The sequence below is a fragment of the Pelobates fuscus genome, chromosome 1, assembly GCF_036172605.1.
Source record: "Pelobates fuscus isolate aPelFus1 chromosome 1, aPelFus1.pri, whole genome shotgun sequence".
Lineage (NCBI taxonomy): Eukaryota > Metazoa > Chordata > Amphibia > Anura > Pelobatidae > Pelobates > Pelobates fuscus.
The window spans coordinates 418,185,495-418,211,694 of NC_086317.1; the positions used below are offsets into that span (position 1 = coordinate 418,185,495).

At 37.5% G+C, this 26,200-nt stretch overlaps 2 protein-coding genes across 2 annotated transcripts; both read left to right on the plus strand.

The window, feature by feature from the left end:
• Nucleotides 1-784: 784 nt before the first annotated feature.
• Nucleotides 785-7,476, plus strand: LOC134570153 (keratin, type II cytoskeletal I-like). The gene is made up of 10 exons (XM_063428486.1): nucleotides 785-1,093; nucleotides 1,127-1,530; nucleotides 1,839-2,059; nucleotides 2,267-2,327; nucleotides 3,087-3,182; nucleotides 4,550-4,714; nucleotides 5,248-5,373; nucleotides 5,598-5,818; nucleotides 6,402-6,436; nucleotides 6,523-7,476. Exons 1-10 carry the CDS (start codon nucleotides 889-891, stop codon nucleotides 6,843-6,845), a joined length of 1,857 nt encoding a protein of 618 aa, XP_063284556.1. The 5' UTR covers nucleotides 785-888; the 3' UTR covers nucleotides 6,846-7,476.
• A 10,280-nt stretch (nucleotides 7,477-17,756) lies between these two features.
• On the plus strand, nucleotides 17,757-24,647 carry LOC134570137 (keratin, type II cytoskeletal I-like). Its single transcript, XM_063428485.1, has 10 exons — nucleotides 17,757-18,041; nucleotides 18,075-18,478; nucleotides 18,787-19,007; nucleotides 19,217-19,277; nucleotides 20,056-20,151; nucleotides 21,419-21,583; nucleotides 22,138-22,263; nucleotides 22,506-22,726; nucleotides 23,545-23,579; nucleotides 23,669-24,647. Exons 1-10 carry the CDS (start codon nucleotides 17,837-17,839, stop codon nucleotides 24,043-24,045), a joined length of 1,911 nt encoding a protein of 636 aa, XP_063284555.1. The 5' UTR covers nucleotides 17,757-17,836; the 3' UTR covers nucleotides 24,046-24,647.
• The last annotated feature ends 1,553 nt before the right edge of the window (nucleotides 24,648-26,200 follow it).

The following is a 26,200-nucleotide window of genomic DNA, read 5'->3' on the forward strand; positions in this document are numbered from 1 at the left end:
CTATTTTGAAGGGTTTTGTCACTGTTTCTCTTAAGTGCAACTTCCGTTAAACTGGGATGGGCATCCTTTGTTACTCCAGATGTTGTGGATAAAATCTACCATAATGTCAGTACAGCCATAATGCTGGCAAATTATCAGGGGCGATGTAGTCCACAACATCTGGAGTGCTGTAGGTTGGCTATCCATGTACAAAAAAAGTATATAGTTTTTCTTTGAGATTGCTTGATATTTATTTTACATTGTTATCATAGCTAATAGCAAAACTTTTTTTAGTTTAGTATTTATTATGGCTTTATACCAGGGTATGATGGAATTCTAGTACAAATTGTATAAAGATGTATTGTCATTGATTATATCAGTCAAGGTAAATTGCAAACACTAAATCTCTGCTTATCAAAACATCTCAAGCACATGCAGTTTACATATTAATATCATCATTACATGCACTTGAAAGTAGAAATTGTTTCTCAAATGTGACAGTACCCTAATGATCATGAAAATATTTTAGTGAGAAAGCCTAAAGGGTTCATTTTAGGTGTAGTATTTTGAAATAAATCGAAAGAATATCTCATTTAGATGCAGTGATCATTTTGCTTCATCACTTCGGCACATTGAAAAACATTTAGAAGTTGAGTACTGCAAACAAAGCAATAATTTCCCATAGGTGTGATCGGTTTAGCAAATTTATGGGTAGCTGCCAGCTTTGCCAAACCCACTATTGCAGTAAGCTGGTCTTCTGACACCCATGCAACCAAGCCCATGTTTTCAATCAGATAAAAAGGGAGACTTTCTTCTGCCTCTGAGCAAAGGGGCACAGACTCCTTCGTCGCTTCTGTTCCTTTACAAAGCTTTCATTATTCCCCCTTAAACTAGTTTTCAGAGAACACCATGGCATATAGTAGGAGAAGTTTTGGTGGTGGTGGTGTTAGGGGAGGTGGCAAAGGCTTTAGCTCCCTCTCAGTTGGTGGAGGTGGAGGTGGAAGGATAAGTGTAGGGTCTAAATCGGGTGGCAACTTTGGAGGACAAAGTCTACACAATTTTGGTGGGAGGATGAAAACCTCAATTAGTGCAACCAGTGTTCGAGTTGGGGGAGGTATTCGTTGTGGAGGAGGACAACATGGAGGAGGATATGGTGGTGGAGTAGCAGGGGGATATGGTGGAGGTGGATATGGTGGAGGTGGTGGAGGATATGGTGGAGGTGGTGGAGGAGCAGGGGGATATGGTGGAGGTGGTGGAGGAGCAGGAGGATATGGTGGTGGTGCAGGGGGATTTGGTGGAGGTATTGGAAGTGGTGGAGGAGCAGAAGGATTTGGTGGTGGTGGTTTTGGTTGGCAAGGTGGATGGGGCGGCCCTGGAGGTGACCCTGGCTTTCCAGTTTGCCCACCTGGTGGAATTCAGGAGGTCACAATTAACCAAAGTCTTTTACAACCATTGAATGTTGACCTCGACCCAGCCATCTCAAAGAATAAAACAGAAGAAAAAGAACAAATCAAAGTACTCAACAACAAATTTGCTACTTTCATTGACAAGGTAAGACTGGACATAATACATTTGTTGGAAAAATAATGTATGGGATTATCTTATATTTTTTCAAGACAAAGAATTGGTAGTTTGATTTTGATCTTATTTACCATAGGAAAGTCTGCTGAACTTCTTTCATGTTTGATAATGTGCTTTATAGCTTGTCCAGTCTTGAACATTTATGTAAATAAAACACATATACTATAGTACTGAATTAGTAAGAGCCAAATCTATTTCACTTTTAAATGTATTTTATGATCACATTTTTGTAGTGCTTTTCTGTCTGTTTTAGTAAAATATGTCATGACTCATTACAGGTTAGATTCCTGGAACAGCAGAACAAAGTGCTAGAGACAAAATGGAGCCTTTTACAAGAGCAAGGGCAGAAAGGTGGCTCACAGAAACTCAACCTAGAGCCAATTTTTGAAGCCTACATAAGCAATCTGCGGAGGCGGCTTGACAGCCTACTAGGCGACAAGGGGCGTTTAAGCAATGAATTAAAGAATATGCAAGACCAAGTAGAAGACTTCAAGAAAAAGTATGTGTTTTATGAAACTCACTAATCCGTTGAAATATATATATATATATTTATAAATCCTATCTGTGTTTTAATTATGATATGCCAGTTTGATCCCATATGTTCTTATGTACATACATCATCAGTTCTATTTTGTTTTAGAAATGTATGTAACCCAAACACCATCAACAAATCTGCATTGTAAAATCATGTTTTTTCTCTATACAGATATGAAGATGAAATTAATAAACGAACTAAAGCAGAAAATGATTTTGTGGTGCTTAAGAAGGTGAGACACTGTACAATTACATTTCAACAAGTAGGAAACCAATAGTACATGTATATATAAATCGATCAAGATATAAATCTGTAATTAACAATTATTACTGTTACATATTGCAGCTTATTGTGTTGTATATCTTTATGATGGATGATGTGCCTGTTATATCAAAATTAAAATGTACCTTAGTGATAAGTGATGGACCTAATGCATCGGGCACGTAAAGGGACACTCCATGCACCAGAACCTATACAGCTTAATGTAGTGGACCTCTGCAGTGTAAATACTGGCTTTTCTGAGAAAAAGTAGTTTTTAGATTAGCCTAATGCCACTTCAAGTGGCAGCCACTAGAGGGGCTTCCTGGTTCCAATCCTGCAATATTTGAATGACTGACATTTGATGCCTCCATGCTATGCATGGAGTTGCCATACGTTCCACCTTAAATATTCATTGAGTCTATGCATCTTTATGAGGAGATGCTGATTTTCACAGTTTCTGCACATGCATGGTAACATCCAATGCTTCGCTATGGGGATGCCTTGGATTGGCTACATGTTCCTTATATGATTCCTGTAACTACCAAAAAGATGAATTTGCTCTCCTAACCATATAAATAAATATATTTGAGGTACTTGCCTTTTCCTGCCCTAGACCTCTGATTAGCAACAATGAAAAAAATACTTAATAATTTATTACACTTAATAGCAATTTGCAATACTGTGAAAACCACTATACTAATCATGATTTCCATTTCTATTGTTCTTACAGGATGTAGATGGTGCATACATGAAAAAGGTACAGCTGGAGACCAATGTGGATCTTTTAAACAGTGAAATTGAATTCCTGAGGAGACTATATGATGCTGTAAGAATTAGTGTAATCAATATGGGCATGTATTATTTGGGGAGAAATAGGAAACAAAAAAAAGTGTGTGTTTGTGATACTGTTTCCCATGTCATGTTTCACAGGCCTTTATTAATTCCATGTAAATTTTTAAACAGAAAACACAGATTTAATAGTAATGTGTGATTTGATTATTTTTTTGTATCAATTATTTGAGCTGTAATAGTTATAGTACTTTAATAGAACATTTTAAGCACCATAACCACAACAACTATAGTGGTTTTGGTGAATATTCCTTTCAACTAGACATATTACTAACTGATACATTGTAAATTGTTATTACGTTACTCAAATTCATGAAAGCCTGATATTGATACAAGGGTTAAAAATTATATTCCATTTACTTGCTGGATTAAAGGGTACCTGTTGTGACAACAAAACTTAATCTGAAATGACAGAGAATCAAATTTCATCTCTACATTGTACTAGTCCATTGTACATGTCCAGATTTCTCTAAAAGCAGAGGTTAAAAACCAGCCCTTCTCCCTACACTCAGTCAGTAAAGTCTGTGCCAATCGACACAGAGATAAGAAGGTTGTGCATTGCATGTCTGTTACCAGGGAAACCCCTCCTCTGGGCATGCCTTCTGGTTGAATTCAACCTAACGGAAAGTACTGCCTGTAAAGGGGAGAGGGAGCTCTGTGTCAGAGCAGCACAAGCAGCAAGAGTGGAGAGAGGAGAGAAACAGCCAAAATAACTTAATGAAACTGCTTTGGGCAGGCAGTGTGATAATGGAGAGAGAAAATATCTGTTTTACTTACACACAGCAAACATAAATTGTCTGGGACTTGTTATGGGACTCAAGTGTGTGCTTCCCAAACAGCGGTATACAGGAAATGCATGTCTTATTGCAAGTGTAACAGCCACTAACATGAATGATGCTTTCAGCAGGAGACAGGGGTATTGGAAATAAGTTAAAATATGAGTTTTTAACCAAATTAAGGGAAGAAAAGCTTAATCATATAACATGACTCAAGTCAGATGGTTAAAAAATTCCAAGCTTTTATCTGTCATGATAGCTTCAATTTAAATTCTGTTATAATTAAAAAGATAATTATTATTATTTTTTTTCACAGTCTTATTAATTCTAGTCTGTAGCCATGTGACACAAAATAGAGCATAGTGGTAGCTTGAATGAATATTTTGCCATGGCAGCAAAGAAAGGTTTCTGATCGTATCAGGTTTTCAATATTCAAAACCAAAACAACAGATTTTTTTTTAATGGGCTTATTAGATCGCTAAGTAAATGTTTTCCACTGTCAAAGAACATTTTAATTTAGATAGTAATTTTTTTGTAGTGAATTAATAACGATAATTGTTATTTACAGGAATTGTCAGGAACTCAAGGACAGACCACAGATACTTCAGTCATCCTGTCTATGGACAACAACCGCGATTTCAACACAGATGATCTTATCAGGCAACTGAAAGCCCAATTCCAAGAGCTTGCAGATAGGAGTAAGGCAGAGGCAGAGGCAGCGTTTGATTACAAGGTAAGCACTATTGTTACACCTGCAATCTCATTAAAATGTACAAATAGGCAACACCCTTTAATCTCTAATAATTTATTCATAATACATGTTGAAACCTAAAAAGAGTTTATGAGCATAAAGAGGTACGGCCAAGGTCAATTAGTGTATCTTTCAGTACAAACACTTTATCTGAGACAAGAAATTGATTTTAACTTTTACAAAAGATACAGCTGATTACATTCAAGAAAGCAGTGGTGTACAAAACCTATTGAGGCCACTAATAGAGTATAGACAAGTATATGAAATGTATGCAAATTGGTACATATACAGTATACCTATAGGTTTATAAATATAACTATATTTTAGAAACCTTTAGCACAATTAGATACTGTGTTTTTTTAATTAGATACTGTGTTTATTTTCACCTATCTTGATCAAACCAAAGATAGAAAGGCAGAAGCACCTAATATTCTTATGACCTGCTTCACATTCACTAGTGACTTGATTTGTGCAGCATTATACAGAAAATGTTGAACATTCTATCTGCTTTGTAGTACCAACAGCTTCAAGCAGTGGCAGGACAACATGGTGATAATCTAAACAGCTCTAAGAACGAGATATCAGAATTGAACCGCGCAATCCAGAGACTAAAAGCGGAAATCGAGACTGTAAAGAAACAGGTAGGTAATCAATCCATCTCTTGCACGTACAAATGATGGCTATATAGATCAGGATAGTCTTTTAATTGAAATGTATAGTTATATGGTTCCAATTAATTAATTTCTAATGAGAAACATATTGTCCATTCTAGATTAGTACAGAAAAAGTCACAGATTCCTATAGAAGAAATGTGTTAAGGTCTGTAAAGAAAAAAAATATATATATATATATTTTCTCAATGCAGATTGCAGGATTTCAACAGCAAATTGCTGAGGCAGAGGGACGTGGGGAACTGGCACTGAAAGATGCTGGTAAGAAATTGGCTGACTTGGAAGCGGCTCTACAGAAGGCCAAGGAAGAATTGGCTCGCCAGATTCTTGAATGTCAGGAACTTATGGGCGTTAAACTGGCTCTAGATATTGAAATTGCTACCTACAGGAAACTACTGGAAGGAGAGGAGGACAGGTGAGTAAAAGTAAACTCTAAAACACATTTTTTTCTTTTTTATATCATTTAAAGAACTATTGCAATATCTATGCTTGCAATCTACATTATCTACTGGACAAAATAGTGAAATTAATTTCATACCAATGTCCATCAGGCCCAAGAGGAGATTTTCTATCAAGTGTGAGAATGATCCTTGACCTATGAACACATAATATAAATCTAGTCTTACATTAATTCAACTTAAGCGTTTGACATGAACTACAGATTGGCAGCCTTTAGCATGGTTGGCCTAATAATATAAAAGTAATTTTCCTGATAAACCACAATATCACGATATAATAAAAAAACATTAAAAAATATTTCCCAAAATAACAACAGTCACACAACTGGAGGAAGCTCAAAAAGGATATAGCATTATTAAAGGACCAGGATGCTCATTACCCAAGGTTTGAGTAATAGTTGAGTAATTCAGTGGATTTTCCTCTTTGCGCCATCTTGCCAGTAAACTCCTATATTCATTTACCAAAGAAACTAGGCATTGTAACTATAAAACGCAACTTGTTGAATTATTCTTAATATGTTTTTTATTATTCTTTCACAGAATGTCTGGATACACTGTCAGCAATGTCAGCGTTTGTAAGTAAACATGTATAATGAGAATCAACGTGTACAGTTCTAAATGTATGTGTAATTGAAGCTAATACATATTTTTTTAATTTTAGCTGTGGTCAGTGGAAGTTCATCCACTTTTGGTGGTGGAGCAGGAGGAGGAGGAGGAGGAGGAGGAGGAGCCGGTGGCACAGGAGGCTATGGATCTGGTGGTGGAGGAGGAGTAGGTGGAGGATATGGCTCAGGAGGAGGCTATAGTTCTGGAGGAAGAGGATATTCAAGTGGAGGAGGAGGATATAGCTCCGGTGGAGGAGGAGGGCATAGCTCAGGTGGAGGAGGAGGAGGGTATAACTCAGGTGGAGGAGGGTATAGCTCAGGAAGCAGAAGCTCAGTGGCCATCGGAAATACAACATCCTCAACAAAAAAACCCTATTAGAGCAGCTATAGTCTTCAAAGTCTAACCTCACTATACTTTTTCATCGATACCCAATTTCATCAAGTTTGACTAGTCCATTTAAATGTATTATCCTGTTTTTATTTTACCAATAAACCCTTGGTTAGAATGCAGTAATACCATTTACGGTAAACTGTGCTACTGCAAATCCTAGATTATAAATAATACCAAGAGTAGATGAATTCGATATATTCTGGGAAGAGCAGCAATAGCAGATTATTGAGCCTTGTGCATGAACTGTGTATGAAGGAACTGAGATATTCTGACAACATATTGTTGGATTTGTGTAAAGATATCATGGACTAGGTAGCTTAAATACCATAAAAAATAAAGCTCTCTAACTCTTGTGATGACTTTTAGAATGTATTCTCTTTGATACATTGTCTTCCTAATGCACTGGGGAGGTTGTTCTTTCTACAGTGAATGTTCTGCGGGTGTTGACAGCCATGTGTCTTATTTTTCCTGCTTGTCTTTATTTTCGTAATGTGTTGGAGAGAGGGATCCTGGGCGTTTTGTATATAAAACTCTCCTGGTGCATTTTTGGATCTTCCAGCTCCAGGCTAAAAATTCTTGACTTTTCTGTAAAACTTTAATAAAGAGCATGTGGATTTTATGTGATGTTGAGCCATTTTTTTGCTTACATGTATATGTTTGATATCGTCTAGATAATATGCAATCACGGTAACATAGATAATATGCAATCACGGTAACTGAAATTTGAGTTCTTCAATGACCACAAGATCTAACTATTTCAAACATTTAATTGAAAAACAAACAAACAAAAAACATGAAAGAAAATTCCCAAATTTACATTTTGTAGGAATTAAACTGAATGCAGCAAATAATGCTCTAAAAAATGCTGAATAAAAAAAAAAGACACAGAAGAGTAAATAAAACAGATGTGAAAAGCAACCTAAGCCAGACATATTATCTTCTAGCCAATTTTCAGCCAATTCTACCAGTCCCTAAGACACGGAGTCTTATTTAATATCATGAGAATTATACTATTATATTATAACATTGCAATCTTTTATTGGGACATCAATAATATATGCCTTTATGTTTTATGTTCTCAACATACACATTCGAAATGTTAAAATATTATTTGACTAGAATTAGAATTTTTGGATTTCACATTGACGTAAAGATAGATATTAAAAAGTAACTGTTAATGGAAAATGTTAAAGTCAATGACTCAGCTTTAAGAACCACCGAGAGGTTACCTTGCCATGCACCGTGACGTAATTAATGGCAGCCGAATGACATCTGGCTTCTGCAGAGCTACAGAATATGGATGCTTCTACTGCATTTCATTCATTGGCTAAAAAACATCAGCTTCGTGTTCTCGGCCAATGAATGAGCATCTTTGCATAGACTATGCAAATACCTAACATTAGCAAGACTAGAACTCTCGTTCGGGGCTGGATAAGGAAATCTGCCGGAGCTGGAGCTACACATCCGGTATCTAGTTGCAATATCGCTGTATGTGGAGTGTTAAAGTGCTTATGATCCTTGGAGTAACCTTTTAAAATACTTATGTCTAAATTCATTGAAACGTTAGTATTTTAATAAGTCAAACAGAAACTAATGGTATTTCTGGAATAAGTAATAATTTGAAGTTGCTTTTGATTCCTTACAGTTCATGTTTTAGTGGATATCCCTGTTTTGATAGAGGCTCAAAAATAAACAATTTTAAAATGTTTTAAGAGTGAGAATTGAGCTTCTTGTGGTACTTGCTCCTACTATAATTTCGGTATTGTTAATGATGCATTCCTTGTTTGAATAAACATATCACAACACATTTCTGCCCTAAGCATCTTTACAGCAGGTTCCCATAGAATTTATTTCTTAGATATATAAATACCATCAGTATTTTATTAAATGCTAATTAGATTCAGGAATTATAGTAATTATTCTTAATTAATCAGGGCTGAAAACTTTGAGAAATTTCCAGCTTTGTTTAGAGCCAAAAATGGAAAATTACCAAAAACAAATAAAACAAACATGAAACATCATCTATCACTCATATCGTTACCTATGCAAATAAAACAACAGTAAACAGCTAGTAAACAAACTATATATCAAAAGAAAAACATCTTATGTTAATGTGAACAGTGCCAAAATTTCAATTTTAAAGCACATAAGATTAATTATGTTTGTTTGCAAAGAAGTTACAATTAGAGTTGAGCGAACCCGGACTGTAAAGTTCGGGTTTGTACTAAACATTAAGTTTTTTTGGACCCCGGACATGAACACGGACATATCACTGTATGTTTAGGTTGGAGTTCGGTGTTCGGCGATTTAATGGCGCGTTTTCGAAGGCTGCAGGGCAGCCAATCAACAAGCGTTTGACTTGTGTGCCCTTAGAAGCCATCACAGCCATGCCTACTAATGGCATGGCTGTGATTGGCCAGTGCAGCATGTGACCCAGCCTCTATGTATAAGCTGGAGTCGCGTAACGCCATACGCACATGTGGTCTTCTTAGTGTAGGGAGAGGATGCTGCCGCTGTGAGGGACAGCTTAGGAAAGAATTCTGCAAACTAGTACATTAGTGGAGTGCACTTCATATCTGAGAGTCAAATAGAAGCGTCAAATACTGCGGTTACAGCGCAATTATAAACATTCTTATTTTCTGGGTGCTAATCTGCTAAATAGTAAGTTAGTGGGGTGCTCTTCATATCTGAGAGTCAAATCGAAGCGTCAAATAGTGCGCTTATAGCGCAGTTTGAAACATTCTTATTTTCTGGATGCTAATCTGCTAAATAGTACATTTTGGGCGTGCTCTTCATATCTGAGAGTCAAATAGAAGCGTCAAATAGTGTGCTTACAGCGCTGTTTGAAACATTCTTATTTTCTGGGTGCTAATCTGCTAAATAGTAAGTTAGTGGGGTGCTCTTCATATCTGAGAGTCAAATAGAAGCGTCAAATAGTGCGCTTATAGCGCAGTTTGAAACATTATGATTTTCTGGGTGCTAATCTGCTAAATAGTAAGTTAGTGGGGTGCTCTTCATATCTGAGAGTCAAATAGAAGCGTCAAATAGTGTGCTTACAGCGCAGTTTGAAACATTCTTATTTTCTGGGTGCTAAACTGCTAAATAGTACATTAGTGGGGTGCTCTTCATATCTGAGAGTCAAATAGAAGCGTCAAATAGTGTGCTTACAATGCAGTTGTAAACATTCTAATTGTTTTGCTGATAATCTGTTAAATAGTACATTTTGGGGCTTGTTCTTCATATCTGAGAGTCAAATAGAAGCGTCTAATAGTGCGCTTACAGCGCAGTTGTAAACATTCTAATTGTTTTGCTGCTAATCTGCTAAATAGTACATTTTGGGGCCTGCTCTTCATATCTGAGAGTCAAATAGAAGCGTCTAATAGTGCACTTACAGCGCAGTTGTAAACATTCTAACTATTTTGCTGCTAATCTGCTAAATAGTACATTTTGGGGCCTGCTCTTCATATCTGAGAGACAAATAGAAGCGTCAAATAGTGCGCTTACAGCGCAATTATAACAATTCTTATTTTCTGGGTGCTAAACTGCTAAATAGTACATTTTGGGGCCTGCTCTTCATATCTGAGAGTCAAATAGAAGCGTCTAATAGTGCACTTACAGCGCAGTTGTAAACATTCTAATTGTTTTGCTGTTAATCTGTTAAAGAGTACATTTTGGGGCCTGTTCTTCATATCTGAGAGTCAAATAGAAGCATCAAATAGCGCGCTTACATCGCAATTGTAAACATTCTTATTTTCTGGGTGCTAACCTGCTAGATAGTACATTAGTGGGGTGCTCTTCATATCTGAGAGTCAAATAGAAGCGTCTAGTAGTGCGCTTAGCACAGTTATAAACATTCTAATTGTTTTGCTTCTAATCTGCTAAATAGTACATTTTGGGGCCTGCTCTTCATGTCTTAGAGTCAAATAGAAGCGTCTAATAGTGCGCCTACAGCGCAGTTGTAAACATTCTAATTGTTTTGCTGCTGATCTGCTAAATAGTACATTTTGGGGCCTGCTCTTCATATCTGAGAGTCAAACAGAAGCGTCTAATAGTGCACTTACAGCGCAGTTTTAAAAATTCTAACTGTTTTGCTGCTAAATAGTAAATTTTGGGGCCTGCTCTTCATATCTGAGAGTCAAATAGAAGCGTCAAATAGTGCGCTTACAGCGCAATTATAAAAATTCTTATTTTCTGGGTGCTAAACTGCTAAATAGTACATTTTGGGGCCTGCGCTTCATGTCTGAGAGTCAAATAGAAGTGTCAAATAGTTCACTTACAGCGAAATTGTAAACATTCTTATTTTCTGGGTGCTAATCTGCTAAGTAGTACATTAGTGGGGTGCTCTTCATATCTGAGAGTCAAATAGAAGCGTCAAATAGTGCGCTGATAGCGCAGTTTGAAATATTCTTATTTTCTGGGTGCTAATCTGCTAAAAAGGACATTTTGGGGCCTGCTCTTCATATCTTAGAGTCAAATCGAAGCGTCTAATAGTGCGCTTACAGCGCAGTTGTAAACATTCTAATTGTTTTGCTGCTGATCTGCTAAATAGTACATTTTGGGGCCTGCTCTTCATATCTGAGAGTCAAATAGAAGCGTCTAATAGTGCACTTACAGCGCAGTTGTAAAAATTCTAACTGTTTTGCTGTTAAATAGTACATTTTGGGGCCAGCTCTTCATATCTGAGAGTCAAATAGAAGCGTTAAATAGTGCGCTTACAGCGCAATTATAAAAATTCTTATTTTCTGGGTGCTAAACTGCTAAATATTAAATTTTGGGGCCTGCTCTTCATGTCTGAGAGTCAAATAGAAGCGTCAAATAGTGCACTTACAGCGAAATTGTAAACATTATTATTTTCTGGGTGCTAATCTGCTAAGTAGTACATTAGTGGGGTGCTCTTCATATCTGAGAGTCAAATAGAAGCGTCAAATACTGTGGTTACATCGCAGTTTTAAAAATTCTATTTTTTTTGGGTGCTAAATAGTACATTTGGGGTGTACACTTCATATCTGGTGTATGTGTGCAACACTGGCTAGTTACCGCTTCTCAAGAAAGTATAAAGACAAATACCGTATATAATCGAGTATAAGCTGACCCGAATATAAGCCGAGGCCCCTAATTTTACCCCAAAAAACTGGGAAAACTTATTGACTCGAGTATAAGACTAGGGTGGGAGATGCAGAAGCTACTGGTAAATTTCTAAATAAAATTAGATCCTAAAAAAATTATATTAGTTGAATATTTATTTACAGTGTGTGTATGAGCGCAGTGTGTGTGTGTGTGTATGAGCGCAGTGTGTGTGTATGAGCGCAGTGTGTGTGTATGAGCGCAGTGTGTATGAGTTCAGTGTGTGTGTATGAAAACAGTGTGTGTATGAATGCAGTGTGTGTGTATGAATGCAGTGTGTGTATGAATGCAGTGTGTGTATGAGTGCAGTGTGTATGTGTGTGATGCAGAGTGTGATGCAGAGCCTTGGTGGGGGGTGGGCCTTTTTTATTATTATTTTTTAATATTAATGTGTTTGTTTTATTTTTAATATATATATATTTTTTCTTATTAATTTTTTTTATTGTAAAATTTTATTTTATTATTATTATTTATTTTTTTTCGTCTCCCCTCCCTGCTTGATACATGGCAGGGAGGGGGGCTCTCACTCCCTGGTGGTCCAGTGGCATTGGCAGTTCAGTGGAGGGGGCTGGCAGGAAGCTCTTACCTCTCCTGCAGCTCCTGTCAGCTCCCTTCGCCTCTGCGCCGATTCGGTCAGTTCCCTCTGCAAGTCCCAGTGTAAGTCTCGCGAGAGCCGCACTATGACCCCGCGGCTCTTGCGAGACTTACACTGGGAGCTGACAGATGTGCTGCACGGACCGGCGCGGAGGAGGAGAGAGCTGACAAGAGCTGCAGGAGAGGTAAGCGCTCTCTGCCAGCCCCCAGTCTGTTTTATGGCAATGTAAATTGCCATAATACAGGCAGTGACTCGAGTATAAGTCGAGTTGGGGTTTTTCAGCACAATAAATGTGCTGAAAAACTCGACTTATACTCGAGTATATACGGTAAATGTTGCCTATGGTGCATGTAGTATAGAAGGCAAGACTGAGACAAATCATTCGGGTTACGTTTGCCTGTTGACATGTTAATTACCTTAGACCATTAAAATTCAATAATCAATGAAAAAAACACACTGTCATACAAAAATATGTATTATATACAAGTTAAAAACATGACTACAAGTCATGCTATAAAAAAATTAAACAAGTTTTAAAATATGTATGGGCCAACCAGTGGCTGTAAAAACATAGTTTTGCTGGTTACATTCATGACTACACGCTCTAGTGAACAGGACATTCATGTAGTGTGTTCTTTTTTTTTTAAATCATACAGCATCCTTTTATGTGCTTTTCAGCTGTCATATTGTTATTACCAATTTTTGTTTAGCCTGATTTTTTTTTTTTAAAGTGAAAAATAAGTGTTATTGTGATCGCTTCATATACAGAAGCATTAATATACATTTCTATATTGTGTAAAGACACAACTACAAAGTTAAAAACCAAACACCAAAACAACGTGCCAGACAATCTACCTGTGCATGGCTAGTGTGATACAATAAGTCTACATCTTAAAAATGCAATAACCCACAGGAGATGGGCGAGAATATTTTTTTGCAAATGGAACTTTGATTCGAATTTACTACATTGGTCACTTGTAATATTTTTTCACACCTACAACACTTGTTAAACATATCTGAGTGATAGAAAACAGATAGATATTTTCTACACTAGAAACTACCAGATAACAAGCTGCTTTATTTAAACCAGTAATCAATAGCCAAGAGGTACTTAAAGGACCACTATAGTGCCCTGAGGGTGCCCCACCCTCAGGGTCCCCCTCCCGCCGGGCTCTGGAGAGAGGAAAGGGTTAAAATCTTACCTTTCTCCAGCGCCGGGCGGGGAACTTTCCTCCTCCTCTCCTCCTTCCTAGTGACGTCATCGGCTGAATGCGCATGCGAGGCTTGAGCCGCGTGCGCATTCAGCCGGTCTCATAGGAAAGCATTATCAATCTATGGACGCTGGCGTCTTCTCACTGTGATTTTCACAGTGAGAAGCACGCAAGCGCCTCTAGCGGCTGTCAATGAGACAGCCACTAGAGGCTCTAGAGGCTGGATTAACCCTCAGTGTAAACATAGCAGTTTCTTGACTGCTTATCTAGATATATCCCATTTATGCTTTTTAAGTATATCTATCTATTTATCTTGCTTTTACCTTTTATCAACATCAGTTCCGTCTTAAAGGCACAGTACAATTGCACACCTACTCACTTTCATATCCAGATATTCACCCTATCTCAGCCATATTCTAGGCCAGCTCCTGGTATCTGCACACACTATCGGTGTTTATCCATAGTATTTGTTCTATAGGTTTTAGTGGATTCCTATTTTTCCAGTTTTTGAGCGGCCCAGTGCCAGACCTACTCCCTCACCCCTAGTTAACACATTAGGTGTACCAGATACAATTATTTTATCTATAATTTTAATTGTAGGTGTATTTTAACAGTGAAAGATAGGAAAAAAAAAAACTATCCAGAAAAATACATGTCAAAAAGGTTACAAATTGATTTGTACGTCAATGAGTGAAATACGTATTTGATCCCCTATCAATCAGCAAGATTTTTGGCTCCCAGGTGTCTTTTATACAGGTAATGAGCTGAGATTAGGAGCATTCTCTTAAAGGGAGTGCTCCTAATCTCAGCTTGTTACCTGTATAAAAGACACCTGTCCACAGAAGCAATCAATCAGATTCCAAACTCTCCACCATGGCCAAGACCAAAGGGCTGTCCAAGGATGTCAGCGACAAGACTGTAAACCTATACAAGGCTATAATGGGCTACAAGACCATCACCAAGCAGCTTGATGAGGAGGTGACAACAGTTGGTGTGATTATTTGCAAAAGGATGAAACACAAAATAACTGTCAGTCTCCCTTGGTCTAGTGCTCCATGCAAGATCTCACCTCATGGAGTTCAATGATCATGAGAACGGTGAGGAATTAGTCCAGAACTACATGGGAGGATCTTGTTAATAATCTCAAGGCAACTGGGAACATAGTCACCAAGAAAAGATAACACATTACGCCGTGAAGGACTGAAATCCTGCAGCGCCCGCATCTGAATGATTCAGAGGAGATCTGGATGAAAGTGTTGTAGTCAGATGAGACCAAAATGGAGCTCTTTGGCATCAACTCAACTTGCCCTGTTTGGAGGAGAAGGAATGCTGCCTATGACCCCAAGAACACCATCATTACTGTCAAACATGTAGGTGGAAACATTATGCTTTGGGGGTGTTTTTCTGCTATGGGGACAAGGCAACTGCACCGCATCAAAGGGACGATGTACTTGATGAGAACCTCCTTCCCTCAGCCAGGGCATTGAAAATGGGTCGTGGATGGGTATTCCAACATGATAATGACCCAAAACACCAAGCCAAGGCAACAAAGAAGTGGCTCAAGAAGAAGCACATTAAGGTCCTGGAGTGGCTTAGCCAGTCTCCAGACCTTAATCCCATAGAAAATCTGTGGAGGGAGCTGAAGGTTTGATTTGCCAAACCTCTGCCTCAAAACTTTAAAGACTTGGAGAGGATCTGCAATGAGGAGTGGGACAAAATCCCTCCTGAGATGTGTGCAAACCTGGTGGCCAACTACAAGAAATGTCTGACCTCTGTGATTGCCAACAAGGGTTTTTCCACCAAGTACTAAGTCGAAGGGGTCAAATACTTCTTTCACTCATTGACATGCAAATCAATTTATAATTTTTTTGACGTGTTTTTCTGGATTTTTTTTTGTTATTCTGTCTCTCTCTGTTAAAATACACCTACCATTAAAATTATAGACTGATCATTTCTTTGTCAGAGGGAAACGTTCAAAATCAGCAGGGGTCAAATCCTTTTTTCCTCACTGTGTACTCATCAAGAGTATAGCCTACATGTCAAAAAGAAACTGAAAAAGGTTTTAAGATAAAAAGGTTGCCTCACATCCAGTCATGATCCAAGGATGTAAATCAGCCTAAAATAATGTCAGTGTCTGCATGTATTTCACCCAACATGTCCTGCAAACTGCCCTTAAAGCAAAGTATTATGGGGAAGATTAGATAAGCCCTGGATGGGACTTGCTACAAACTATTTGTGTGAGCATAAATCAAAATGGACAAGAATAACCAGAGAGAATAAAAAAGATAAGATAGTTCTCCACTTAAAGAGATAAGGAAGTCTATACTTAGCTATTCACGTTTTTATATGAAATGGCACACTAGATTAAAGGGACATACCAGTGCCCAAATACAAAATAAAAATAACTGTTTAATAGATATACCCCAATGAAAACATGCACGCACTTATTTATGCATTTTATCGTTGGGGATACCACTTGCAAAACATGCATTTATCTTGTCTGTAGTCTTTGCAAGCCCTCCTCTTCTTTCCCAGTCCAGACTTTCTGTGGCTGTCCAATCACAGACTTCCCAATGCAGGTCAATGAGAAGTCTCTGCTAGGCAGGTGCTCTGGGCACTTGCTGCCTTTTGGGGTTTTTTTTTTTCAACTGATCAATCAAAATCTGGAAGTAAAAGGACTGGTTGTCAGATTGGCAACCAGGGAGGTGTAACCAGATTAGTTCACAAAGATGTGTCAGTTTCTATTGAGACCTGAATTTTTTTCCAAAAAGAAAAAAAGAGGAAAACACTCTTCACACATAAGGTTTCACAAGAAGCTAAAGTGCTTTAGGGGTATTGAGTGTCCCTTTTACACCATATCCACAAATGTTACCCTTGTCAGGGTGCTTCATTATAAAGGAAGGGAAATATATAAGAGCTGATTGGTGTTTCCAGAATACATATGAGATTTGAGTCTTAGTGAGTGATCAGAAATGTTTTTGCCATAATTAAACGGAGCAAACAAGTTAAAGCATGGTTAAGATATTCTTAAGATATATGTATATATATATATATATATATATATATATATATATATATATATATATATATATATATATATGTATGTATGTATGTATCAATCAACTCTTTTATATAAGACTACCTTATATTCAATCATTACTCTATTTTGAAGGGTTTTGTCACTGTTTCTCTTAAGTGCAACTTCCGTTAACCTGGGATCGGCATCCTTTGTTACTCCAGATGTTGTGGATAAAATCTACCATAATGTCAGTACAGTCATAATGCTGGCAAATTATCAGGGGAGATGTAGTTCACAACATCTGGAGTGCTGTAGGTTGCCTATCCCTGTACAAAAAAAAGTATATAGTTTTTCTTTGAGATTGCTTGATATTTATTTTACATTGTTATCATAGCTAATAGCTACATTTTTTTAGTTTAGTATTTATTATGGCTTTATACCAGAGTATGATGGAATTCTAGTACAAATTGTATAAAGATGTCTTGTCATTGATTATATCAGTCAAGGTAAACTGCAAACACTAAATCTCTGCTTATCAAAACATCTCAAGCACATGCAGTTTACATATTAATATCATCATTACATGCACTTGAAAGTAGAGATTGTTTCTCAAATTTGACAGTACCCTAATGATCATGAAAATATTTTAGTGAGAAAGCCTAAAGGGTTCATTTTAGGTGTAGTATTTTGAAATAAATCGAAAGAATATCTCATTTAGATGCAGTGATCATTTTGCTTCATCACTTTGGCTCATTGAAAAACATTTAGAAGTTGAGTACTGCAAACAAAGCAATAATTTCCCATAGGTGTGATCGGTTTAGCAAATTTATGGGTAGCTGCCAGCTTTGCCAAACCCACTATTGCAGTAAGCTGGTCTTCTGACACCCATGCAACCAAGCCCATGTTTTCAATCAGATAAAAAGGGAGACTTTCTTCTGCCTCTGAGCAAAGGGGCACAGATTCCTTCGTCGCTTCTGTTCCTTTACAAAGCTTTCATTATTCCCCTTTAAACTAGTTTTCAGAGAACACCATGGCATATAGTAGGAGAAGTTTTGGTGGTGGTGGTGTCAGGGGAGGTGGCAAAGGCTTTAGCTCCCTCTCAGTTGGTGGAGGTGGAGGTGGAAGGATAAGTGTAGGGTCTAAATCGGGTGGCAACTTTGGAGGACAAAGTCTACACAATTTTGGTGGGAGGATGAAAACCTCAATTAGTGCAACCAGTGTTCGAGTTGGGGGAGGTATTCGTTGTGGAGGAGGACAACATGGAGGAGGATATGGTGGTGGAGTAGCAGGGGGATATGGTGGAGGTGGATATGGTGGAGGTGGTGGAGGATATGGTGGAGGTGGTGGAGGAGCAGGGGGATATGGTGGAGGTGGTGGAGGAGCAGGAGGATATGGTGGTGGTGCAGGGGGATTTGGTGGAGGTATTGGAAGTGGTGGAGGAGCAGAAGGATTTGGTGGTGGTGGTTTTGGTGGGCAAGGTGGATGGGGCGGCCCTGGAGGTGACCCTGGCTTTCCAGTTTGCCCACCTGGTGGAATTCAGGAGGTCACAATTAACCAAAGTCTTTTACAACCATTGAATGTTGACCTCGACCCAGCCATCTCAAAGAATAAAACAGAAGAAAAAGAACAAATCAAAGTACTCAACAACAAATTTGCTACTTTCATTGACAAGGTAAGACTGGACATAATACATTTGTTGGAAAAATAATGTATGGGATTATCTTATATTTTTTCAAGACAAAGAATTGGTAGTTTGATTTTGATCTTATTTACCATAGGGAAGTCTGCTGAACTTCTTTCATGTTTGATAATGTGCTTTATAGCTTGTCCAGTCTTGAACATTTATGTAAATAAAACACATATACTATAGTACTGAATTAGTAAGAGCCAAATCTATTTCACTTTTAAATGTATTTTATGATCACATTTTTGTAGTGCTTTTCTGTCTGTTTTAGTAAAATATGTCATGACTCATTACAGGTTAGATTCCTGGAACAGCAGAACAAAGTGCTAGAGACAAAATGGAGCCTTTTACAAGAGCAAGGGCAGAAAGGTGGCTCACAGAAACTCAACCTAGAGCCAATTTTTGAAGCCTACATAAGCAATCTGCGGAGGCGGCTTGACAGCATACTAGGCGACAAGGGGCGTTTAAGCAATGAATTAAAGAATATGCAAGACCAAGTAGAAGACTTCAAGAAAAAGTATGTGTTTTATGAAACTCACTAATCCGTTGAAAAATATATATATATATATTTATAAATCTTATCTGTGTTTTAATTATGATATGCCAGTTTGATCCCATATGTTCTTATGTACATACATCATCAGTTCTATTTTGTTTTAGAAATGTATGTAACCCAAACACCATCAACAAATCTGCATTGTAAAATCATGTTTTTTCTCTATACAGATATGAAGATGAAATTAATAAACGAACTAAAGCAGAAAATGATTTTGTGGTGCTTAAGAAGGTGAGACACTGTACAATTACATTTGAACAAGTAGGAAACCAATAGTACATGTATATATAAATCGATCAAGATATAAATCTGTAATTAACAATTATTACTGTTACATATTGCAGCTTATTGTGTTGTATATCTTTATGATGGATGATGTGCCTGTTATATCAAAATTAAAATGTACCTTAGTGATAAGTGATGGACCTAATGCATCGGGCACTTAAAGGGACACTCCATGCACCAGAACCTATACAGCTTAATGTAGTGGTCTTCTATGCAAATAGGCTGCCTCTGCAGTGTAAATACTGGCTTTTCTGAGAAAAAGTAGTTTTTAGATTAGCCTAATGCCACTTCAAGTGGCAGCCACTAGAGGGGCTTCCTGGTTCCAATCCTGCAATATTTGAATGACTGACATTTGATGCCTCCATGCTCTGCATGGAGTTGCCATACATTCCACCTTAAATATTCATTGAGTCTATGCATCTTTATGAGGAGATGCTGATTTTCACAGTTTCTGCACATGCATGGTAACATCCAATGCTTCGCTATGGGGATGCCTTGGATTGGCTACATGTTCCTTATATGATTCCTGTAACTACCAAAAAGATGAATTTGCTCTCCTAACCATATAAATAAATATATTTGAGGTACTTGCCTTTTCCTGCCCTAGACCTCTGATTAGCAACAATGAAAAAAATACTTAATAATTTATTACACTTAATAGCAATTTGCAATACTGTGAAAACCACTATACTAATCATGATTTCCATTTCTATTGTTCTTACAGGATGTAGATGGTGCATACATGAAAAAGGTACAGCTGGAGACCAATGTGGATCTTTTAAACAGTGAAATTGAATTCCTGAGGAGACTATATGATGCTGTAAGAATTAGTGTAATCAATATGGGCATGTATTATTTGGGGAGAAATAGGAAACAAAAAAAAGTGTGTGTTTGTGATACTGTTTCCCATGTCATGTTTCACAGGCCTTTATTAATTCCATGTAAATTTTTAAACAGAAAACACAGATTTAATAGTAATGTGTGATTTGATTATTTTTTGTATCAATTATTTGAGCTGTAATAGTTATAGTACTTTAATAGAACATTATAAGCACCATAACCACAACAACTATAGTGGTTTTGGTGAATATTCCTTTCAACTAGACATATTACTAACTGATACATTGTAAATTGTTATTCCTTTACTCAAATTCATGAAAGCCTGATATTGATACAAGGGTTAAAAATTATATTCCATTTACTTTGCTGGATTAAAGGGTACCTGTTGTGACAACAAAACTTAATCTGAAATGACAGAGAATCAAATTTCATCTCTACATTGGACTAGCAAATTGCTAGCAAATGTCCAGATTTCTCTAAAAGCAGAGGTTAAAAACCAGCCCTTCTCCCTACACTCAGTCAGTAAAGTCTGTGCCAATCGACACAGAGATAAGAAGGTTGTGCATTGCATGTCTGTTACCAGGGAAACCTTCCTCTGGGCATGCCTTCTGGTTGAATTCAACCTAACGTAAAGTACTGCCTGTAAAGGGGAGAGGGAGCTCTGTGTCAGAGCAGCACAAGAAGCAAGAGTGGAGAGAGGAGAAAAACAGCCATAATAACTTAATGAAACTGCTTTGGGCAGGCAGCGTGATAATGGAGAGAGAAAATATCTGTTTTACTTACACACAGCAAACATAAATTGTTTGGGACTTGTTATGGGACTCAAGTGTGTGCTTCCCAAACAGCGGTATACAGGAAATGCATGTCTTATTGCAAGTGTAACAGCCACTAACATGAATGATGCTTTCAGCAGGAGACAGGGGTATTGGAAATAAGTTAAAATATGAGTTTTAACCAAATGAAGGGAAGAAAAGCTTAATCATATAACATGACTCAAGTCAGATGGTTAAAAAATTGCAAGCTTTTATCTGTCATGATAGGTTCATTTTAAATGCTGTTATAATTAAAAAGATCGTATTAGGTTTTCAAGATTCAAAACTAATAGGAAAACAAATTTGTTTAAACAACATATTTTTTTTTAATGGGCTTATTAGATCACTAAGTAAATGTTTTCCACTGACAAACAACATTTTAATTTAGATAGTAATTTTTTGTAGTGAATTAATAACGATAATTCTTATTTACAGGAATTGTCAGGAACTCAAGGACAAACCACAGATACTTCAGTCATCCTGTCTATGGACAACAACCGCGATTTCAACACAGATGATCTTATCAGGCAACTGAAAGCCCAATTCCAAGAGCTTGCAGATAGGAGTAAGGCAGAGGCAGAGGCAGCGTTTGATTACAAGGTAAGCACAATTGTTACACCTGTAATCTCATTAAAATGTACAAATAGGCAACACCCTTTAATCTCTAATAATTTATTCATAATACATGTTGAAACCTAAAAAGAGTTTATGAGCATAAAGAGGTACGGCCAAGGTCAATTAGTGTATCTTTCAGTACAAACACTTTATCTGAGACAAGAAATTGATTTTAACTTTTACAAAAGATACAGCTGATTACATTCAAGAAAGCAGTGGTGTACAAAACCTATTGAGGCCACTAATAGAGTATAGACAAGTATATGAAATGTATGCAAATTGGTACATATACAGTATACCTATAGGTTTATAAATATAACTATATTTTAGAAACCTTTAGCACAATTAGATAATGTGTTTATTTAATTAGATACTGTGTTTATTTAATTAGATACTGTGTTTATTTTCACCTATCTTGATCAAACCAAAGATAGAAAGGCAGAAGCACCTAATATTCTTATGATTTGCTTCACATTCACTAGTGATTTTATTTGTGCAGCATTATACAGAAAATGTTGAACATTCTATCTGCTTTGTAGTACCAACAGCTTCAAGTAGAAGCAGGACGATATGGTGATAATCTAAAGAGCTCTAAGAACGAGACTGCAGAATTGAACCGCGCAATCCAGAGACTAAAAGCGGAAATCGAGGCTGTAAGGAAACAGGTAGGTATTCAATCCATCTCTTGCATGTACAATATACATAAGGATAGTTGTTTTTTTTTTTTTATGGTTATAACCACAGTAATTTCTAATGGGCATAAAAAAAATTGCATAACTTTGAGAATTGAAAGAAATATATTGTCCGTTCCAGACTTGTACAGAAAAAGTCACAGATTCTGATAGACATGTTTTGATGTCTGTAAAGAAATAAATAAAAAAAAAAACCAACAATTGTCTATACACAGATTGCAGCTATCCAGAAGGAAATTGCTGACGCAGAGAAACGTGGGGAAAGTGCTCTGAAAGATGCTAGTAAGAAATTGACTGACTTGGAAGCTGCTCTGCAGAAGGCCAAGGAAGAATTGGCTCGCCAGCTACGTGAATGCCAGGAACTCATGGCCGTTAAACTGGCTCTTGATATTGAAATTGCTACCTACAGGAAACTACTGGAAGGAGAGGAGGGGAGGTGAGTAAAGGGAAACGATCAAATACATAGTTTTCAATTATTTTTCCTATAATTTAAAGAAATATTACAATAACTACCCTTGCAATCCATGTCACATTGTCTACTGAAAAAAATGTTGATTTGAGCCTACATTTAATATTGTTGGACAAGCTTTTCAAGTGATTACATATTTTTGGATACACTTTTGATATGTACTATACATAAAAAAAGGGATATAAATAACTATCAGAATATTTTTTTAAAATTAAATCATTTTTTTAATAAACATTTCAAAAAAATGTTAACTGATTTGGAAAATGTATCCAACAATCTTAAATCGAGGCCTTAATTTTATAGGAATGTCCATCAAGACCAATGAGATTTTTGCTTTTCAGTAGTGTTAGAAAGATCATGGACTTAGCAACGCATAATATAAAGTCTTACATTAATTCAGTTTAAGCATTTTACTTGAACTATAGATTACTTTTATTTAGAGAAAGGCAGCCTTTATACCATGCACGGAAGTCTGACCAGTTGGCCTTCAAATTTAAAATCCATTTTCTGGAAAAACCACAATATCACCATATAATAAAAACACATTGACAAATATTGTCCGAACTAACAGCTGTCACACAATAGGACTTCACAGAAAACAAATGGAGGAAGCTCAAAAAAGATATAGAATCTTTAAAGGACCAGGGTGCACATTACCCAAGGGTTCACCTGATGCTATGTGTGAAATTGTATCTAAATAAAAGAAAAACCTTCTTTACATTTGAATAATGCAGTTTGGCTTGTTGTTGAAGTATTCCTGATATTTTCTTATTATTCTTTTACAGAATGTCTGGACAGATTGTCAGCAATGTCAGCGTCTGTAAGTTAACATATATAATGAGAATAAACATGTATAGTTGATCTAAACTTATGTGTAATTGAAGCTAATAAGTGTTTTCTTCATTTTAGCTGTGGTCAGCGGAAGTTCATCCACTTTTGCTGGTGGAGCAGGAGGAGGAGGAGCTGGTGGCGGAGGAAGCTATGGATCTGGTGGTGGAGGAGGATATGGATTTGGTGGCGGTGGAGGAGGAGGAGGAATTGGAGGATATGGCTCAGGAGGAGGGTATATCTCTGGGGGAGGAGGTGGACATTCAGGTGGAGGAGGATATTCAGGCGGCGGTGGAAATAGCTCAGGTGGAGGAGGATACAGCTCAGGAGGAGGAGGGTATAGCTCAGGTGGAGGAGGAGGAGGAGGGTATAACTCAGGTGGAGGAGGGTATAGCTCAGGAAGCAGAAGCTCAGTAGCAGTTGCACATACAACATCCACAACAAAGAAGACCTATTAACACAGCTATAGTCGTCAAAGTCTAACCTCACTATACCTTTTTCATTAAGCCCCAAATTGGTCAAGTTTGACTATTCCATTTAAATATATCATCCTGTTTATATTTTACCAGTAAACCCTTGGTTAGAATGCAGTAATACCATTTTACAGTACACCGTGACACTGCAAATGACATGTCAAAGATTAGAAATAATACCAAGATTCATATTGTTATATCTATTCTGTAAGTAACAGCAATAGCCTAGTGTATGCACTGTGTATGAATGAACTATGATATTCCGACAACATACTGGGGGATTTGTGTAAAGACATCATGGACTAGGTAGCTTTAATGCCAGAGAAATAAAGCTCTTCAACTCTGATAAATTGTCTTAATAATGCACCACTGGAAAGTGGTGCCCTTTATGCAGTGAATGTTCTGCGGGTGTTAACAGCCATGTGTCTTATTTTCCCTGCTTGTCTTTATTTTTTGAATTTTTGGGAGGGAGGGATCCTTGGTGTTATGTATATAAAACACTTCTGATGCATTTTGGGGTCTTTCAGCTCCAGGCTACAAATTCTTGACTTTTCTGTAAAACTTTAATAAAGAGCATGTGGATCTTATTTGGTGTTGATACATTTTTTGATAATGTGTTGATGTGTTTTATGTTGCCTAGATAATATACAGTTTGTAGGTGTGAGTGAAGTTTGACTTCTTGAATGACCATGAGATCAAACTATTTTCAGCATTGCATTTAAAAAATAAAGTAATTCCCATAATTTTCATTTTAAAGGAAAGAAACTGAATGCATAAAATAATACTATAGGCTGAATAAAATGCATTAAAGAAATAAAAACACACAGAAGTCCCTCTAGTGGCTGTTTGGTAGACAGCCACTAGAGTTGAAGTTAACCCTGTAAAGTAATTATTGCAGTTTGTAAAAAACTGCAATACTTACAATTGCAAGAATAAGGTGCCTGGGACATTTCACCCAGACCACTTCAATGAGCTGAAGTGGTTTGGGTCCCTATAGTGTCCCTTTGACATGTGGGGTAAATACTTGCTAAACCAAGGTGAAATATGAGTGCAGTCAAGAAGGATTTTCCCCACAATTTGTGACAGCATTGGAAATTGCTTCAAATTGGGTTGTTCCTCTTCTTTTGGATCACCAGCAGTAATATAGATAAATGAAAGGCTGAGCTTGATGCACGTTAGTCTTTTTTTCTTCCTATATTATTATTAACCTATGTAACAATGAAGGGTATTCGTGATAAGTATTTTAATTCAGACATGTTATTGGATTCTAAACAAATTAGAGAAAACATCTGATGCCAGTGTTACATAATCAAACAATCGAGGAATTTTTGCCAAGGTCAAAGTCATTTAAAGAAAGAAAGAAAGAAACAAACAAAAACAACTAAATGGAACTGATCAATTTAACATTCAATTATATATAATAATCAAAAGCTATTACATGGGGGGGGGGGCAGGGCCGGGCAGCAAACTAATGTGACTGCAGGCCTAAACAAACAAAACAAGGCTTTGAAATGACCACAGAAGGCACAAAGACCTGATTACCCGCTGAAACAAGGTGGAGGATACCGCCAGCTTTAAGATGCTGCCAAACGGAACCCAAAAGCAGTCTGGAAGCACCACAAATGACTTTCACGGCCTACCCACGGCCGCAAGACCAGACTCGGACGACCACGAGTTGGTCAGTATACATGCTGATCCCCCACGCCAGGAAACAGTGGCAGATGCTGCTGGCTCGGGGCACGGCCCCGCTCCCCCCCCCCAGGGAGGTGGGGATAATCCCGGCCTCATGGAGGAGACACAGGCCGAGACGAAAGCTCTGTGCTGGGCCCAGGCCATCCTCCTGGACTGGCAAAGGCTGCTGAAAAGGAGCCCGCCAGCAAACGGGGCTGAAGAGACGTGAGGAGGCCCCCAGACAGGGACTAAGGTGCAGGGCCGGACTGGGGATACGAAGCAGCCCTGGAAAAAAATCTATGCCAGCCCCATAAGTCAATGTGCTATGTCGGGTGTGTGTGTGTGTATATATATATATATATATACATATATATATATATATATATAGGCAATTGAAATAGTTGGCTGCACTCTCAGATTTCCTTAAAACGTAACTTTTATTGAAATATTTAAGAGAAGATCAACGTTT